The sequence below is a fragment of the Bombyx mandarina genome, chromosome 05 (assembly GCF_030267445.1).
Source record: "Bombyx mandarina strain Sakado chromosome 05, ASM3026744v2".
Taxonomy (NCBI): domain Eukaryota; kingdom Metazoa; phylum Arthropoda; class Insecta; order Lepidoptera; family Bombycidae; genus Bombyx; species Bombyx mandarina.
This window is the reverse complement of record NC_143212.1, coordinates 15538028-15555940: the sequence shown is the minus strand read 5'-3', so window position 1 is coordinate 15555940 and position 17913 is coordinate 15538028. Positions and strand designations below refer to the sequence as shown.

At 37.4% G+C, this 17913-nt stretch overlaps 1 protein-coding gene across 7 annotated transcripts in view; it reads right to left on the bottom strand.

The window, feature by feature from the left end:
• Nucleotides 1-17913, bottom strand: part of Dscam3 (Down syndrome cell adhesion molecule 3) — a 319922-nt gene that overhangs the window by 237807 nt on the left and 64202 nt on the right. For all 7 annotated transcript variants that reach the window (XR_016323179.1, XR_016323178.1, XM_089727911.1 and 4 more), the window contains exon 4: nt 470-612. Coding sequence is in view for 5 of the 7 variants with exons in the window: in XM_089727911.1 (XP_089584037.1) it covers nt 470-612 (143 nt within the window). In the remaining 2 variants the exon portion in view is untranslated. The remainder of the gene's footprint in view (nt 1-469; nt 613-17913) is intronic.

Here is a 17913-nt window from a genome sequence, read left to right as displayed (position 1 = left end):
GACATTTTTTAACAGAGTCAAAATCACTTAACACCTTGGCTGCGGCAAGTAAAATTATGAACCTTCAAAACGGCGGCGGGTCGAAATGCGCCCTCAACGATATGTCCACTACGTGCCGGGCCCTGAGACTGCGATATTTTAAGATTATTTTTTTGTATGGAAACTAGCGACATCTTGTAGTGGATGCCCCTAAACTTATATTTTGTCAAAGTTAAGGCATTTAATTATTGTTTAACTAAACACAGAAAATAAAAAACTAATAAAGCATACCAGTATTTATTTGTTTATAGTAAATTAATAAAATTGTATCAATTTGTGGTTTCTAAAAATTTACAAAATCCTTCATTAAAAATAAAATATAGGATAGTTAATATATTACTGCCATCTACAGGAGAAATGAGAAACGTTAAAAAGTTGAAAAAGGTGAGAAAAGTTAATAGTTTTTGTTATAGTCATAATATGTACTCACCAGCCTGAGTCCTCATATCCCGTGAAATGATCGTGCCGTGCGCGTTGTGAGCCCTGCACCTGTATACCGTCGCGTGCACGTCCTGCCTGTAGTTCACTGCTGCGAACGGCAGGAAAACCAACGTTCCATTATCGAGGAATTGCCTGTGAACAAATTTGAATCTTAATTAAAATAAATTTCTTTTTGGAACGAAGTTTCTTATGGGACGATGCAGAGGGGTACCCTAACCGGGAAAAAACGTCCGTAACGTAAGATTTTTATTAATAATGCACACAGTGTACGACTTGACTTTGTAATAAGTTACAAAAAATAACATATTTTTTTATTATATATTTTTTATAAATCAATGTAAATAAAATAAAGTTGATAACTTTGTAAAGTAGTTTTTTATTATCAATAAAAAAATCATAATAAAACATGTATGTATGTACATATTTTCTTTATACCTCGAATAGAACTTAAAATTAATATTTTTATAATAAGGAACTTCGTTTCTATCCGGTGTCCCACGACACCACATATTTTTTTTTTACCTTGAGATTTAATTTCTAACGTCTCAGTACAGTTACAGCGGCTGCCCCACCCTTCACACCGAATCGCAAGACTGCTTCACGGCAGAAATAGGCAGAGTGGTGGTACCTACCCATGCGGACTCACAGCACGTCCTTTCACCAGTAAAAAACTTTTAGTAAAAGCAACCAGAAAAAAAAACAGCTCAACATTTCTATGGTTTATGTCGCGTTTTTCGTTATCATTATATTGATTTCCGACGTTTCGGATACAGTACAGTTTTCCTTATTGTGAAGACGTAAATTCAACTCTAAGAAATTGCCAGTCCTAAAAATACTATTCGTACCGTGTGAAACGAAACGTACTACATGTCTAAAAATATCTTTTATGTAAAAAAATGGACGGTATTTCACCACTGAAGTATGAAACCTATCTATGTATTTCACACAAAATTCAAATGTCAACGTCGAATAACGTTTTAGTTTTGCGTGATCACAGAAACTGTGAAGTATTTGAAACATGACAAATAGTATTGTGACAATAAATTTTAATCACCCTGCCATAAGTTTGCCTGGGTTAATTAAATATAGTTTCCGTTCGTGACGACGTGAATATATTTGCATAGACAAGTTAGAAATCGATGCGACATACAAATCTGTAGAAAAGCTGTTGAGGAGGTATCTAAGCTTTCTGAAGTCTGCGTTTTATAAAGAGTGGGCAGTCCATCGTGTGCTTAACTTTTTTCAATTGCTTTTTTTAAATTGCTTCCATTGCTTTTTTAAATTTTTCAATTCCTTGGGTGGATGCGCTCGCGTTTCACCTACCTACCTGGTGTTAAGTGGTCACCGGAGCCCATAGACATCTACAAGGTAAATGCGGCCACCCACCCCGAGACATGAGTTCTAAGGGCTCAGTTTTTACAGTACAACGGCTGCCCTACCCTTCAAGCCATTACTTCAACGCATTACTGCGGAAGCAAAGAAAAAATAAGATACCGCTATTGATTTTTTATTATACAACCATTTTCTAATTACAGAACACAATCGTTACCTTGATTTAAGTTCCTAATCTCATTTTCTCCTCTGTCAAATGGATAAAAGGCTTTTCGGAGAACCTCCGAGGAAAACTATTAAAGAACACAAATAGCTACCAGAGGACGTATCAAAGCGGGGCTGACCCTTAAACTTTTATGAGCTTGATAAAGGTGAAGCTTCCACTGCTAGAGTCGAATTGTTAACCCAAACCTTTACTTAAGGATAAACTCAGTAAAATTGATTCAAAATTTAATTTAATTCAATTTCAGCTTGAATGTGTTTAGTATGTTTCTACTAATTGTATTTTCACTATATTACCTTTAATAAAAGAGGTACAGTACTAAAAAGGAACAATGTTTTTGTAGGAGTTTTGACAATATTTTAAGCTACTCTTGAGTTGTTAGGTCTTCCATCGAGGCGTTCGGGTAGCTGTTAGCAAATCCCGCCCCATCTGGCTGACCCCTTGTTCGCCAACCTGTCCTTGTGAAACTGGAAAGGCCTCAGGGCCACCAGTAAACTCTTAATCATAAAAAAAAACAATATTTTAAAATATTAACGAAATAAAATTCATTCTTGCAATTTTCTTACATTACTCACTTCAACATTTTTTTAAATCGTACTCAATTTTACCTTGTGTTCATTGCCTACGTTCACCGCCGGACGTCTCATTGGCAAATCGAAAAGAACTCGGAATAAACGTAAGAAAATGCCGTTAATTTTCAATTACGTAATTTGATGATTTTTCACCAAGAAAAAAGCCGGGAAGTTCAATTCAATTCAATCGTAATACAAACGAATAAATCGCATAATAATTGCTTCGCGACTGAAAGGTTAAGGCTATTATTACTTTTTTCTTCAATAATTTTCTTGGAAAGCAACGATGAGTCGAAATTACACTAGCTTAGTGGCTTCTGTTAGACGTCTACCAAAATTATCTGAAAATGCGATTGAACTGTGAGGGTGGCGATAGTTTATTTTTACTTCATTAGTTAATTGTATTTTTTTACCCTAACCCCAGTATTAGTATTACACAGTTCGGTCGCGTTGGTGAAATGAAATAATGTTTATTAGAAGTATAATCTAATAATGTTGAGTAAAGTATTAAGGAATCAAGAAAATTTTATAATTTAGAAAGTATTCTCTTTGAATTTCACGAGTCCTAGATATAATTAAAATTAATTTTACCTAAATATATACCTAGTCAGGTCATAAATTCTGTCACATGTTTAATGTAAAATAATTGAAACAAGTTTATTCATTATGTAACCATTCATACACCAAAATGAACTTAACAAAACATAGATTCTTATGACAATAAAGTTTATTCAAAATGACCTCCGTGATTTTGAATACAGGCCTTCAATCTGCGCGGCCAGTCGTCTATCGCAGCACGAACGAGGTCCATGTCAATATCGGCGGCTGCCTTAATCAAGGATGTCTTGAGTGACTCCAAATTGGGATGAGGCTTTGAGCACGCCTTTTCCTCCAAGTGTTGCCATATCTTGTAATCTAACGGATTCAAATCTGGACTGGAGGAGGGCCAGTCTTCGTGCCGGATGAAGTCGATTTCACGCGCCGCCAGCCAGTCTTGTGTGCTCCTCGCTCTATGAGCTGGCGCCGAATCTTGTTGGGATACCCAGTGCCTGTTATTGAACATGGTATGAGAAACAGGTTCCACAAGGTTCGTCAGGACTGTATTTTGATACACAACTGCATTCGTTTTTACACCTTTCTCACAAAAATGTACCTCTGTTAAGCCCCAATAAGAAACTCCCAACCATACCATGAGCGAGGATGGAAAATGACCTCGTTGGACACGCGGAATACGGTTGCTCGCTTCTTCACCACTGTGTGCGTACACCTTATCATTTTGTTTGTTGTAGCTCTCTTCTACGGTAAAAATTTTTTCATCCGAAAAAAGAATTTCCCGATATTTTTTTCCCGCGTACCGCTTCAACAAAGCGCGGCATCTCTTCAGTCTCAGGTCCATTAGACGAGCATTCAAACGATGTCCTGTTTTTCTTCGATATGCCCGAAGCCCTAAGTCTTCATTTAACACCCTTTTCACCGTGGTTCTGCTTAACCCCATCTGAAGGGCCAACAGTTTCTGCTTACGTTTGGGATTTCTTTGAATTCACGCCTTCACAGCTTTTATCACTGCTGGAGTCCTAACAGACCGAGGGCGACCACTTCTTGACCTGTCATCTACACTAGAGTCTTCATTGTATCGTTTGATGGTACGATAAACGAATCTTTTGGTTATATTCAAATTTTTCAGTATGTTAAAAATTTGAATTTGCGCGTAACCGCAACGATGCAACGCAATAACTGCAACACGGTCTTCTTTAAGCGTCCACTCCATATTTAAAAATGAGTAAAATTCTAAAAGTATACATTTTTATTTTCATGAACAATTCGAAATTCGAATTCAATAAACTTTTTTGTGGCCAGCATTCTAAAAGAAAAGTTTTTACTGTGTGACAATACTTATGACCTGACTAGTTATATCGACGCTTGAAAGGCAAACGTGACTAAGCGACAATTCGTGAACTTTACAGTAGACTAATTTAAAGTTGAAATACCTGAAAAAAAATCTATTTTAACAAATCTAGCTGTATTGGATTGAAATGATTTTAATAGACCTAGAAATATATATTTTTTGCGCATCGAATGTGGTTATTGCCTATCATTTATGTACAAAGCAGTTATTGTCGCTTAGTGACGTTTGCCTTTCAAGCGTCGATATAGAGACAGCAAAGCAGGCTTATAATGCTTAGTCTTCTTATAACGGACGTCGTTGGGTAATGTCGTTCTCACTGGTGGTAGGACCTCTTGTGAGTCCGCACGGGTAGGTACCACTACCCCGCCTATTTCCGCTGTGAAGCAGTAATGCGTTTCGGTTCGAAGGGTGGGATAGCCGTTGTAACTATACTGAGACCTTAGAACTTATATCTCGAGGTGGGTGGCGCATTTACGTCGTAGATGTCTATAGGCTCCAGTAACCACTTAACACCAGGTGGGCTGTGAGCTCGTCCATCCATCTAAGCAATAAATAAATAAATAAAAACGAGACAAATTAGTTTACTCAGTCAAATTATAATGCCTAATGAATCAACAGCTCACGGGGCTCAAACCGGGCGTGTTGCTAACACTGGCCCTAGCAAGAGCAGTGCTTCGCAGAATCTACCACCGGATCGGAAACGCGACCCACTGAGTAGATCCGGCGAGAAACTCAGTGGGCCTCCCATATCACGTGTTGGTTGCGACATTTTATCCTTTTTTATTATCATCAGAGTCAAGTAATCTAAATGTCAAAAATAACAATAAAATGATAGTAAAAAATTCAAGATTAAACCGTAAATTTATATTTAATTATATATCAAGAAAGCCAGTCAGGCTTCATTGCTTCTGGAGCAAAATCAAAATTCAGATTTTATTTATTTATTTTTTATTGCTTAGATGGGTGGACGAGCTCACAGCCCATCTGGCGTTAAGTGGTTACTGGAGCCCATAGACATCTACAACGTAGACGCGCCACCCACCTTGTATAATGGAATGAAATGAACCAGAAAAACATTATAAAATTCTCGTACCCTATAAAAACCGCACCCAGAAATTCCGGCGTATAACAGTTTTTAGCACAAGAAACTTTTAATTTTAATACAACTTTTTAATATGAAATACGAAGCCTAGTACGGTCCCGTAATTGCCTTAATAACTTCTGCGTCGGCGGAAGAAGAACACAATATAATCCACTCCACTGTTCATTCTTTATAAATCGGATTCGAGGAAAGAGAAACAGGCATTCGAAATTAGATTATCGGTTTAAATCTTCTAGAAAACTCTAAGATTATACAGTTTATTAAAATAATTGTGAAGTCCTGAGAAATTTTGCATCAATCGTATAATGCGACTTTTAAGTTTTGTGTGACTGTTTTTTAGTTTCTGTAATATCAGTGAGGCCCTCATTCAATGGGAGGTATCGATGAGCTCCAGGTATTTCCATCTCCTATGGACTTCAGAGCTCACCGCTTTAACCATTTTTTACCGTCAGCCTTTACTCTTCTAATAAAGATAAGACGGCCTCGTATCTAATAAATTATGTTCTTCTTGACCTTATCCCACATTTTGAGGGGTCAGTACAGCATGCAATCTCTTATTGTGCTGCATAGAGCTTTGGTATGAGTTGTTGTATGGACTATTTATGTTTCTTCTTTTTATGTTTCTTTTAATTAATCCGCTTCTGTTTCTACGATTTCCATTTTATTATCATAGACATTAACACTAAAATTTATATTTTCAGTGAGCAAAGCTAAAAAAAAATCACACTTTATTAGTTTTCTCATGTGGCTTTTATGTAATATCACAACGTAAATTGTATCACTACCTGAAATAAACCAATAAAGTCTCAGTTACATTGAAATTACGGTATAAATTGTTTTGCTGAAATATGCCGAACTGAACCAATTCACACAAATTCACAATACGCTCTTGTGTTAGTAAAATCTGTATAATCTCTGAATCAAGATCTTTTCTATGTTGAATATTTTTCACCTGCTCTAGATTTTTATCATTTCTAATCACTTCATAGCTCTTTACGTGACCGGCATTGTGACGATGATGTTATCAAAAACAAGACTTGTATACTGGCGATAGGGTTTATTTTAGTTTGCATGGTAGGTACTATAATTCTACCTATTTCTACCGTGGCGGAATGAATCTTTTCCATTTGAAGATTCGGACAAACGTTAACTATAATTCTACCTATTTCTGCCGCGGCGCATTTCCGCTTGAAGATTCGGACAAACATTAAGCTATACAAGATGTTCACCTCATATTTTAAAGTGAATATCGGCATTCACGTGGTCATATGTATGGGATTACTAGATGTCCATTGAGAGGTGGAGCTACCTTAAGATATCCGCATATGAATAAATAAATCAAGCTCGCATGATACTACCAGTATTTACGAAAAAATGTAAATTTTCGGATTTGATTTTTATTTAATGAAGTTATTCTTTCATCGCGAAAGTGGTTTCTGAATTAAAATAATTATAATTCAGATATAATAATCTCATTTGAAAACGGAATTAAAATCCGTCGCATCCCCTACAGAGATTGGTAGGTGAAAACGAATCGAATAATAAGGGGGTAAATTGAATAATTTCAGGGTGAACAGAGTTATATTAAGGTAAATGTAATAAGGGACGTGTTGTTTGAGAGGATGTCTTCAGGGAGGGAATTTGAGAGGAATGTCAATTTTAATATTTTATCCCTGTGAATGATCGGCTTGGAAGCTTATCATGGGTGTCTTTGATTGTATTTGAAATAATGTATACAATGGGAGTTTCGTATTATGCTATATTATTAGGGCATTCAGCATTCTTCGAATATAATACCAGCATGTCCAACGGTTAGCATTTTGTGTTGTCTGTAGACTTTAGTAACCATTAATTACAAGGTAAGCTGTAAGCTCGTCTGTACATTTGCAGCAATAGAAGTCGATAATAATTGTCATGGTGGTCACTAACTGTACCTAGTAATTATCCGTCGGTAAGGGTATTAGAACTATGTTTGTATTACCTACCCCTCCTTATCGGATCCTTCCCATCCACTCCCAGTCCTATTAGTTACTTCAAGCACCGTTCTCGTCGAACTCGTCGAATGCCTTTGACGTGCAACCTAACATTGAGGCACAACCTGCTGAGTTACTCACCAGATCTTTTCAGTGGATCATGATTCCAATCCTGTGGTAGATTCAGTGAAGCATTGTTCTTGTCAGGGCTAGTTTTACCAAGATCTGTCAGGTTGAGCCTTGAGAGCTCACCTACCGTACGTTTGTATAGCCTCTTAGGGTACCAAAGATTAAGCAAGAGAAAAATCTTCACCCATAAAGTGTATATTGATTTTCATCATCATCAGCCTATAGCAGTCCACTACTGGACATAGGCCTCTTCAATTATTCACCACTGAGCATGATCCTTGGTTTCTCTCATCCAGCTCCTGCCAGCCACCCTACACAGAGCATCACTCCACCGAGCCTGAGGGCGTCCTGCACTGCGTTTTCCAATTCGCGGTCTCCACCCAAGAACGCGTTGACCCCAACGGTTATTGGTTGTCCGGCTAATATGGCCAGCCCATTGCCACTTCAGCTTACTAATTCGCTGTGCTATGTCTATAACTTCTTGTACATAGATTTTAAAAATCTATAACCTTTTGCCAAACATTAATGCTTTAAACACCAGAGCCCTGAAATTTTCACGTCAGAGAGCATTTTAGTTAGAGAAAATTAAATGCAAGAGAACACACAAACCAAACGTCGTACTCATAATTAGTAAAGCAAACAGCATTAAAGTGCTCCAGGATCCTCAGAGCCCTGACAAAGTTCTCACTATGAGACATTAAAAGTATATTTTTTATTTACAAGAGCCGTTCCCGATGTCAAAGGACTTCCTTTTGCAGTTTCCCGGCTCCCAACCGGTAATGATGCGCGGTAATGTCGCCATGAATTGTTTATTTGAAAGGATAGTTCTAATATGATTTTATTTTGCAGGTGAAACTTCAGAGAGCATCAGCAACTATAACATTTTTCTTTAGTTATTCCTTTTCCATCTGAACGTTCGTGCATATTGAATGTTTAATGATTTTTGTATACAGATGCTATAATTATTTCTTTTATCTCTAAATTTAGGATTCTAATAAGGGAACATATTATGTTGATATAGCATAAAATATATATTTTTGTTATCTATAATATACATAATATTCTATTTGTAAAGGTTTGAGTTCAAAAGTACCAATTCCGTGGTCTGATGTAAGTAGCAGTCTACATGCATACATACTACCAAGACACTTACTGCAGCCGTGTCCGAATACCGATTTTAATATTAGGATGTTTTTATTAGAACCGTATAGACCAAGAGGTATATGACATCATTTGTAATAGGCAGAATTAGGAGATGGAAGATAAAGCGACTAGCGTTGCATCACTCGTGCATCACTGCCGCTAAGCGTTTCGGTTAGAGGGTGAAACAGCCGTTGTACTGTAAAAATGACGCTTAGAACAAATTTCCCAAGACGTATGGAGCGTATTTATGTTGTTGATGTCTAAGAGCTCCAGGAACCACCACTAAGTGATCTAAACGGACCGTCAGCTCGTCCACCAAAAAAAACAGAATAACTTTAGTTGCAATAACAAAAAACACAATTACTTTGGGCGAGTTCTCTATCAAAGTCTCTATTGTATTACATAACGGTGTTTTGACTTTTCAAACTGAAGCGTATAATTCTTGGGCGACAGAAATACGCCCAGATTCAAGCTATTACGGCCGTAAGTTAGTCTGTCTTCATTCAAAACCTAAATTGATTCGAAATTTAAATCGATTTTATTTTTATTGCTTAGATGGTGGACGTGCTTACGGCCCACCTGATACTAAGCGGTTACCTCTAAGGTTTCAGTTTTTACAGCACAACGGATGCCCCGCCCTTCAAACCGAAACGCATTACTGCTTCACGACAGAAATAGGCAGGATAGGATGTTTAGGATTATGATAGTTGAAGACCTGATATTGCCAGGTAAGTAGGTAATATCCACGTTACACTACCTAAGGATTCCGATAATGATGAAATACTAGGTAAATCGTAAGTTTATCGATCCATCCAGTGCAATAATAAAATTAAAATTAATCTTTGCATTATAGATGAATATTGTCGCCCTAGCAATGAATATTTGTACATTAATGGACGTAAAACGACGTTCCATGTTTAAATTAACGAGACAATTATTTTCCGCACCGGAAGGAAAAGGGAAGTTAAAAAAAATATATAAATAATAGGTGATGTGCATTTGTAGCTACAGTGATAGTTAGCTCCGGTAGTAGATTCTGCGAAGCACTGCTCTTGCTAGGACCAGTGTTAGCAACACTTCCGGTTTGAGCCCCGTGAGCTCACCTACATGTTAAGGTGAAGCTGAAATAGCCTCTCAAGGCTATCAGCATAGGTAGAAGAAAAAAGATAGCGATTCTGACTACTAAGAGGGTTCCGATTTCGGTGCCCGACCGGTGTATCTTTGTTCAAGTTAATTGGCTTTCGGTATCTTGTTCTCGGATCGAGTGTCTGTGTATTCGGTACTGCTGACGTAGGTAAAAATTTTAGCGGAGGCCTTGAATGCGGAACAAGCATTAATTGATTATTTACACACAGGTAACGCTCCCATAACCCGGTTACACTCTAACACGAAAAGAAAAATTCCCTGAAACTCTCTTCGCTCGATACTTCTAGAACTTTTTGTTTATCATCATTTAGAATTACATTATGCACTGTGAACACACACAATATATGGTAATAATCGAAGTTTTACTGCTTATTTTTTATGTTAGGTAAAAAAATAGATACAGGCATAGTTAGGATGTTTCATTCAGTTTTGTACTGGCTTCTAGTGTCATATGAACTCATAGACACAGCCCACTGAGTTTCTCGCCAGATCTTCTCAGTGGGTCGTATTTTCGATCCGGTGGTAGGTTCTGTGAAGCACTGCTCTTGTTAGCAACACTCCCAGTTTGAGGCCCGTGAGCTCACCTACTAGCTCGGGGAATCTAGGATAACCCCTCTAGGTTACTAGAATAGGGAGAAAAAAAAAAGTGTCATATAACAAGATTTTGCATAACACGGGACTTTGTAAAAACGTATCTACCGTGTTATAGAAGGTTTATCTGTATACAGCGAAACGTGGGATTTACCTGCGCTTCATTCGTAATTTTTATATTATGAAATGCGTTGCATTTTCTCGGGATAAAAAGTTGCATATTTCGCTCTCTGTTCCATAAACTACCAATCCTTTTGTAGCTCTATTGATACGTAAAACATCAGGTCATTTACCAAGGTAAATAGAACCCTATGAATTTAGAAAAGTTTTCAATCTAGCTTCGAATTTTCAAACAAAATCTGTTCAGTTATTATTGCGTGTTAGTCTACGATAAACATATATACTTTCATGTTTCTATGTAATTTGTAAATTAACTATAGGCGAGATAATTAAACCATTTACGAGGCTACAAGTTTCAGATAGTAACAGCAGAATATATGTACCACGAATATTACCAAAAACGTTCGTGTAGAATAAAATAATATTTTATCCTTTTAGAATTTTCTTGAAGCACCTTGTTCCCTTAACATATCGTGTCGTCATTGAATTCGTAACTGTAAGATTATTTCCCTAGGGAAACGGTTCAATATTGCAAAGGATATTAGTACACCCAGTTCTAACTTCAATGACATATTTTTACCAAATTGCCTTTTTACATCAGTCCTGCTGGCTTGTTATAATAATATTTATTTATTATTGATAAATATGAAAATATCTGTTGAAAGCATGTCAACTTTAATGGGATATTCTGATGTCGATATCATGTTTGCCGTAAGCTGGCCCCCGTGAAAATATACAAAAAAAATCCTTTGATATAATATTTTCGCAAATCATAGACAAGAAACTACTTTTAAGATTAAATATGGCGTTATTTTTTCACAATCTCTGTGGTCATGGACGACGTATGTGTTATTTGTCGATATTTGAATATCCTTCATTGTATATTTCCATATATTTTTTTCGTTTCTTTTCATACATAAAGGACTAATAATTGTCAGAATAGCTAGCAGAAAGAAACCAATTCAGACCAACTGCCAAACCTAAAGATACTATTATTATTATTTTTTATTGCCTTTGTAGGCAGACGAGCGTACGGTCCACCTGATGGTGAGTGGTTACCGTCGCCCATGGACTTCAGCAATGCCAGGGGCAGAGCCAAGCCGCTGCCTACCGTTATACATAATCACATACATAACATACGCTTAATCCCTCAATATCAAATGCTTATTGATTTGCGTCAGCAGATATTTAATCAATGGTATGTTAGCTTGCTTTGTCATCTAATACTCATATAATTGGATGTGTGACACAGATTTGCGCCCACCACTTTGTTGGTCTCATATTGATTAACTTTGTAAGTTATTAAATGAGGTTTCCGACTTGAGATTCGTATTATCGCATTTGTATTCTCTATCATTCCTATTCGGAGAGTAAATGACAGTCTTTGGTCAAAACGATTTGAGGCTTCAAGCTATTGTAATAAAGTTTTTATTTAGACGATAGTGTCGGACTCTTGTACTACTTTTGAGTTTCTATAGAAATTCAAGGTTCGTTCAATGGTCTAAATTAATTAATATTTTGATACTAGATATTTTAGGTGTTTAATCTTTTCAATTTATTTTTCATAACGTATTTTATTTATTTTTTTATTTATTTATTTATGTACACACAGAAAACAAGACACAGTACAGAGTAATAGGAAAATTATGTACAAAGGCACTGCTTATTTCTTTGAGAAATCTCTTCCAGCAGACCTGCGAGAGGATAATGAGAATAATAATAAAAAGTGATAAGTGTGTGTAGAACAAATAACACATAACTAAAATAACAAATACAACATGAGAATTATAGCACATACACATAGCAAATATTATAAGTAACACAGTAACACTCGTATATGCGAAGAGTATAGAACCATGATCATTCGGTTGATGAGAGATAAAATTGTTTGACCTTGTATTTAAAAACAGAAACAGACTTGCAAACTCGGATGTCAGCCGGCAACGAATTCCACAGTCTGACCGCGTGCACCGTAAAGGAGTGAGAATAGAAATTGGTTTTGTGGGAAGGGAATAACAAAACAGAACGTTGGTTGGACCTGCAGGGAGCATCAGGAGAACGAATGAAAGAGAATCGCTCACGTAAATATAAGGGAGAAGTGGGCTTATGTAGGATATTGAATAGGAGACATAATATTCGAGTATTCCTACGAAGGCGTATAGGGAGCCATTTAAGTTCTTTGCGAAAATGAGAAACATGATCGAATTTTCTGAGATTGTATATAAAACGGATACATAGATTATGCATCCTCTCAAGCTTGTTTGAGAGCTCCTCAGTGGCATCCAAGTAGCAGGCATCGGCGTAATCAATTATGGGTAGAATGAGAGCTTGGACGAGAGATATTTTTGTATGCTGAGGTAAGAAGCCAGACATCTCAACGAGTGCAAGGCAAAGTGCACCTTCCTACTAATCTCAGCAACGTGAGAACTCCACGAAAGATGTCGATCTACAATAACACCCAGGTTTTTAACTGAATCGGTTAGAGTTATTTGAGTCCCATCCAAATAAATTGGGAGGAGTATAGGATCGCTGAGTCTACTGCGCAATTGTTTACCCCCTATAATGATAGCCTGTGATTTTCCCGGATTAATGTGCAGACCGTAGGCTTTTGCCCATTCACTGATAGACTTCAGATCACTGTTCATCGCAGCAATAGCCGATTCAACTTCAGGCTCTGAGAAGTGGCGATATAGCTGGAGATCGTCTGCGTAGAGGTGGAATTTAGAAGATATAAGCCTAGTGACAGAGTTTATAAACACAGAAAACAGAAGAGGAGAAAGAACACCACCTTGGGGAACGCCCGCACTGACGTTCTGCCAATCCGAGAAAGTCTCGTCAAGACGGACACATTGCGAGCGCCCCCGAAGGTAACTATCAAACCAGTTAATAGCAGACGAGGAGATATTGTTTGATTTGAGTATTTCGAGCAGAACATCGAAGTCAACAGAGTTAAAAGCGCTGCTGAAATCTAACAACACTAATAAAGTTAGTTGTTTGTTTTCCATGGCCCAGCGAATGTCATCGGTCACTTTTAGAAGAGCTGTAACCGTGCTGTGGCCCTTGCGAAAACCAGATTGGAAGGAGCTAAGAAGATTGTGGGAGAGGAGAAAAGACGACAGCTGACGGTGGACAATGTGCTCAAGGACTTTGGAAAGAAAAGGAAGTATAGATATAGGCCGGAACTGAGATGGCAAAATAGGATTGGGGCTTTTTGGGATAGGAACAACGTAGGCTTGTTTCCAAGAATCAGGAAAGTTGCTAGAGGTAAAGGAAAAATTGAAAATATGGGTAAGTATAGGTGCTACCGTTGGAAGAATTAGGGCAATCATTTTAGAGCATACGTTATCAATTCCAACAGCCATGGATGAGATGGAGAAAAAGGAATTACGGACATCAGCAACCGAGAATGGACTTAAGTCAAATATAGGGATCCGGGGTACGGATAGACTAGAAATCTTAAGCAACGTGGCCGTCTTTGACGAATCACTGAGTGACACAGGAGGGAGAGAAAAATGCTTATTGAGGGCGCACAAGTCAGTATCCTTGACAGAAGAGACGGGAGTTTTGCCAATGCCGACAGATTTAAGGAATCTCCAAGTATGAGCAGGGCTGCGATTTTCAAGTGATTTGTGAAAGTAAAGTCTTTTAGCATCTCTGCACAAACGGTTGCACCGGTTGCGCAGTGCTTTGTACATGGCCAGGCTGTGTTCAGTGGGGCAACGTTTGTATCTTCTTTTGGCTTTGTCCCTGCGAGCCATCAGAGTTTTAATATCCGGCGTTAACCACGGTGCAGGTTTATGTTTAATTCGAACTCGACGGACGGGGGCATGCTGATCAAACAAACTGATTACCTTATAATTAAAAGAATTGACCATGTCGTTAATGTTATGGTGTTCAAGAATACACGACCAGTCGGTATTATTTACATCCCGTCGCAACGCTCCCAGATCAATACCCTTGTAATTGCGAAGTAGGAGAAATTGTGAATTACGTTTAGGGGGTCGAACACGATAGGAGAGATAAATCAAGTCATGATAAGAAAAGGAAGCGGAGAGTTGACCATGAGTGATAACATTATCAGGAGAAGATACTATCATGAGATCAAGTAAAGAAGGAGTACAATTAGGAGAAAAATGAGTAGCAGAAGATGGTAAGACCTGAGGGTTAAAAGAAGACAGTAAAGATAGAAGTTGACGAGATCGGTAGTTGTTTTTGATGAGGCAAGTGTTGAAGTCTCCCATAATGATTACATGATTGTAATTTGAGCAGAGTTCGAGCAAGACAGAATCAAGAGAATTGAAATAATCAATATTGAGGTTAGGGCTATAGAAAACACCAAGTAGGAGTTTAGAGTGAAATATGGAGATCTCAAGAAAAAGAAATTCAGCGGATTCGGAATAAGGAGAGGGTGACGCATTTATAACCTTAAATGGAATTTCAGCACACAGGTAGATAGCCACGCCACCGCCCCCCTTCTCGGTTCGGTAATTTCTGATCAGTACGAATCCAGGGAGTGAAAAAAATGAAGAAGGAAGAGAGGGTTTTAAAAAAGATTCAGTAATAAGTATGACGTCAAGCGGAGAGTTGCTAAATGAGGACAGAAGGTCAGTATAATGACTAGGAACACTTTGAGCATTAATGTGGGCTATATTAAGATTATTGGAATAAGTAGAAAAACATTGGGCGATCCGATCATGTAGGGTCAGAACTGTGGAAGAGCTACTATTCACACTGACAAAACTATCAGATGAAGAGGTACACGAAAAGAAACTATCATTGAGATCAAGTAAATCATCAGTTTCATACATTGATATGTTAATAGATTTCAGACGTGCACAATTAAGACATGTATGTGTATATGCAGAAGATCCAAAGTGAAACTTAAATTAAAAAAAAAAAAAAAAAAAATTTATCAATTACCCAGTGGATTACCTTACCAACTCGCTGGTTTAGTGGCAGAGATTGAACAGAGAAAAATTAAAGACAACTTAAATTATATGCTTGCTAGACACAAAAGAAATTAGCATTTAAAAAAAAAAAAAAGTACATAAATTATAAAGTACATAGTAAAAGGAAATGTTTTAAAAAAAAAAAAAATTTTATGACCACACAGCACCACACAGATTTTTTGGCAAAGAACACGAATAAAACGCAAATCACAAAGTATGTTTTGTCAACTAACAGCAAGAGCAAAACGCAAAAGACAGTTTAGTTGAAAGCAAAATGTCAATGTCAAGTCGATGTCAAATAATGTAAACATTATTCAGAAAACAATTTCTCTCGACATTAACTAGTATTTGATCCGTGATACATAAACCAACCAAACAGTAACTATATAATTACAATATAAATATAAGCATATAAAGAAAAATTAGAATACATGAAACATATTATTATCACCGACTACCGACAATTTAAAACACATGCATGTATGACAATTCTTATTTTTATTTTTAATAAAACTTTGTACGTAATAAAGTAGATACCTTCATAGTGTTTCAAACTACCATTGCACACTACATATTAATTTATTTTAAGATGTGCTGTGTGGAAGTCCAGCAAAGCATTTTAAAAAGCGCCGATATAGGTGCCTAAACGCGGCGCCGACTTGATTTGGTAACTTTTGGCTGAGATTTGGCAGTCTCGCGGTCATCATTGGTCCGTGGAGAATTATGGATGGCCGCAGCAGCAGGGTATCGGGATGTTAAGGCGTCCAGTTCGGACTTACACTCAATTTTATGACGAGTTTTGTCAGGTATTAGAATGACAATTTTTCCTTCCACTGACCAGCAGTTACCGACGCTAAAATGTTGTCGGGCAGCAGTGAAGATCTTGTGTCTCGTTTTGGTGAGGAATTCAGAGACAGTGATTCCAGAGCCTTTCAGATTGGTTTTATTATCCCATACAACATTGCGATGCTCCATGCTGCAGAAACGCACTAGGACAGGTCTGACTTTATCCTGAGAATTGCCGAGCCGATGACGATTGTTTATATGTTCTATGCAAATTTCAGGGAGTTTCATGTTTCTAGTGAAAACTTCAACAATAGATTTGTGCAATTTTTCATTTTTATTTTCAGGAAAACCATGTAGAAGTAGAACTTTTCTTCTCATCATGGTCTCATGCCTATCCAACCCGAGGCTGAGAAGCTCAATCTGGGTCTTCATCTGAGAAAGTGTTTGCCACACAAAAGCTTTAAAATCATTAAACTCACGCGATAAAGTTGAAATATCGACATGTGCTGGAACAGCTCCGGTAGATGCCTTCTGCAGCTTCAGGTCATAGTCGTTCATACGTGTTTGGAAAAGCTTCTCAAGGCTTTCTAGACTATTTACAAGTTTCAGATCCATGATGTGTGCAAGTAAAGTTTATGGCCAAAACAAGTGTGTTTTATTGTTGCTAAAAGTTGTAAAACACTAAACAGCGAGAATAGGTAAGATTAAGACACAATTACAGCATTAAACAATCACTAATTTATCCTTTTTATAATTTTAATCTAATTAATATTAGCAGGGGCGAAAAATTTGCGTGTGTATTGCTCGCCTACCCACACAAGAAAAAAGTACACGTATTCAATCTTACAAAAAAAATTTAACGCCAATTATTGAATACTTGTCGCGAGTATATTTTTATTTAATAACATTCGTGAAATCCTTAACGTCTTAACGAACACACGACAAAAAGGAGGGTGTGCAAATAAAATGTGCAATAATGGATTCTCTGTGTCTGCTGTGATTAATCTAAAGACCTGTCAATTGCATTTATAATAAATAGTTCTTTATGTACGAAGCATCTATTGAATTCAGACTGATGAAGACTCATGGATGTTAGTACAACTTAAAAAAACTATATCATATTTACAAAATGACTTCATTAAACATGCAAATATGAAGATAGAGACTTCGCTTCGCGGACTCACTGCCGTGGTACCCCATGAGAAATAGCACTGCAGAGATTCACGTATATGCAGTTCAGACGACTTGCGATCATATCTAGAATAAATACTATTAGATCCAACCTCGCCCACTGAGTTTCTCGCCGGATCTTCTCAGTGGGTCAGTGGGTCATGCTCTTGCTAGGGTTAGTGTTAGCAAATTCTCTCGAATTGAGCGCGTGAGCTCACCTACCCGTCCGAACATATGTCGAATAGCCTCTTAGGCTACCAGCAAATAGGTAGGAGAAACAAAAAACCAAAA